Here is a 2,949-nt window from a genome sequence, read left to right as displayed (position 1 = left end):
TTTACTGTATTTGCTATAATAAATAACAAAATAATTTCTTGATATTAATTTCCATCGGTAAAATATATTATTTGAGGCGTCACTGAGAGACACATATTTTTCATTAAAGACAAAATTTATTGTTAACTGAATCGTGTCGTGGAGGTGTGACGGAGATCGCTTCGTGAAATTCGTTCAGACAACTTGTCGCGTCATGGGCGGAAGGTCTTAGCTGGCACCGATTGTGAATCGGCGGTGGAGAGACTCACCAGTCCGATGGAAAGTCTGTGCGAACTGTTTTCAGGGGTGGGCGTCTATATCTCGAGGGTGGAGGAAGGCTCGGTGGCTGAACGTGCTGGACTCAGGCCAGGAGACACCATCCTAGAGGTGAACGGCACGCCTTTTCGCGCGGTCACCCACGAGGAGGCCCTCAAAGTAAGTCGCAACTTTTCTCACTTACTGCTACCCTCCTTGGACCTCCTTAATATCGTCTGCGATATCTTCTATCCTGACGGTTCCATTAGCACTTACTGCCTCTGAAGGCTCGATGTCGTTAACCCGAAGATACGAGCGAAACGATAGCGCCGTTAATTCTTAAGAGAGATTCGTGAGAGATCACGACGTATTAAATAGTTCATTACTTCTCTTATCGAATTTCTTGTCAATTTCGTTCTATTTGCGATACATGCATACTTAGAGAAAAAGATATTGCTGGTAGCAACTATTCAAGTTTTATTGTAGAATTAGTGTACATAGTTAAATTAATTATTTTATAGAATATAAATGTTGCAATTACATTAGTTTAATTATGTACATTAATTTTACACATAAAACTTGTACAAAATTGTCATCTGTATGATTATTATTGGCGCCTCTAAAGATTCGATCTCATTAACCAGAAAATACGAGGAAGAAATAGCGCCGTTAATTCTTACGATGTGAGAGATTACGATATATTAAATATTTCACTGCTTCTCTTATCTACTTTCTTATCAATTTTATTTCAAAATTTGCAATATTCATACTTAGAGAAAAAAATATAGCGGTAGCGACTATAAAAGTGGCAACTATACAAGTTTTATACGTAGAATTAATGTACATAGTTGAATAAATTATTTTATAGACTATAGATATTTTGTAACTGTATTAATTTATTCAACTGTGTATATTAATTTTACACATAAAACTTCACTTATACAATTGTTTTACCTTTATAGTTATTTACTACTACATTTTTCAGTTAATGCATACTTCCATATGCAGCATAAATTTTATTTAACAAGAGATATACAACATAGATATTACATATGTATGTGTCTGTGTTGTGTATCTCTCGTTAAAATGTCTCGTTAAAAATTAAATTTTAAGAAAGAGTAAACTAAACCTATATACTTCCAACTAACACTAATCCTAATTCAATTAATATTAAAATTTATTTTATTCCATCAGAGAGATACACAATTATAAAACTTAATTAATATTAAGGTTGCTTCGAGTCGAAACTTAAAGGCGTACGATAAGTGCAATAATGTGCTATAAAACATCTGTTGAAAAAATGGATCAAAATTTTATGATGGGAATTTATGATTGGGAATATAATTGGCAATTTAAGATTTTACATACCTTAAGAATTAGGTTTATAATTTCCGATTAACAATAATATTAAATATTATATCATCCCATATGTAAGTTCGAAGTTTTAACTCTCAAAATGTATAATTCACAGTTTGATCTTCGAATTAATAATTCCACTCCAAACACAAGTTTAAATTAGCTCAGAGGACAGAATAACTTATGGAAACTTCATTTCTTGCTCGTCGTTTAGATTCGCGAACGTCTCAACACTATCTTGATGCATGGCAATTAGATACTTTTTACCGAGAAGAGCAAGAACGAGAGCAAAAACGAGCAATTAGAATCGTTCCAATTAAGAATTTTCTTCAAATCCGAGTCCCATCGAGTAATCGTGAGAATACATCTGATATTTACGACTGAGAAACCGCCTCAATCGAAGCGCTGGTCCCAACTCTCAATCGGATTAAAGAAAGTAGGGTAAAATGTGAAATATTTTCTGTGTGCAAATACCCAAAAAACGGACCGCTTTCAAGAACAGCTGTTCTATTATCATCCCTTTCGTTACTTATCATTCAAGATTTTGACAAGATTTATTCACTTTTATAACTCCCATAATCCCTTATAAACTCTTACACTCATTGTTAATTAAAGAAGGAAGGTATCGAGTTATTTTATACATATACATATATTATATATTACAGTTTTACTAATAATCTATCATTATAATATGTAGCTGTGTTACACATAAGATATATTCCGAAAATTTCTATTTTATAGAATGTTTTTATAATCATTGAAATGATATAATCTTTTATAAAAATCCACTTTAGATGATTTATATTTATAAAATAAAAATTTTAATAGATAAAATTTTTAGAATAAATAAACGAGAGAGATAGAAGAATTGTTTTCACGTTTTACATTAAATTAATACCTATTACTTAAATTAATATGTTCCGTGTATTTTTAGGAAGTAAAATATAAGTTTTGAACTCTCAGAATTTGCATCACAATGGACTAATCATGATTAATCATAGTATTTATTCTATCACTTTACTTGATTTTACATGATTGTGATTGTTTCTTTCCTATTCTTTCTTACACAACTGGCAGTTGTGGAATAGAATATATTATATGCTTTCAATTTTTAACTTTAACTAATATTTGCTCACTAATGACTATTTTGATTTTTTTTTCTTTGTTTATTTAAATAGAAACTAAATTGAAATAAATGATACATCAATATTTTTTTATCCAAGTATAAAAAACCAACAATAGATAAATGTATTTGTAAGTAATTAGTTTTTTTTGCAAAAAGTAGCAATTATTGGAACCTTTGAGTGCTATATATATGCATTTTTTATATTCTTCGAATATTTATATTTTTGCATGTTG

At 30.5% G+C, this 2,949-nt stretch overlaps 1 protein-coding gene across 1 annotated transcript in view; it reads left to right on the top strand.

Moving 5' to 3' along the window:
- Positions 1 to 2,949, top strand: part of LOC108754697 (whirlin) — a 112,044-nt gene that overhangs the window by 38,128 nt on the left and 70,967 nt on the right. Inside the window, exon 5 of the mRNA XM_018497198.1 lies at positions 284 to 414. Coding sequence (XP_018352700.1) covers positions 284 to 414 — 131 coding nt within the window. The remainder of the gene's footprint in view (positions 1 to 283; positions 415 to 2,949) is intronic.

The sequence above is a fragment of the Trachymyrmex septentrionalis genome, unplaced genomic scaffold (assembly GCF_001594115.1).
Source record: "Trachymyrmex septentrionalis isolate Tsep2-gDNA-1 unplaced genomic scaffold, Tsep1.0 scaffold119, whole genome shotgun sequence".
In the NCBI taxonomy this organism is placed as follows: Eukaryota; Metazoa; Arthropoda; class Insecta; order Hymenoptera; family Formicidae; genus Trachymyrmex; species Trachymyrmex septentrionalis.
This window is presented reverse-complemented; position numbering and strand designations above follow the sequence as displayed.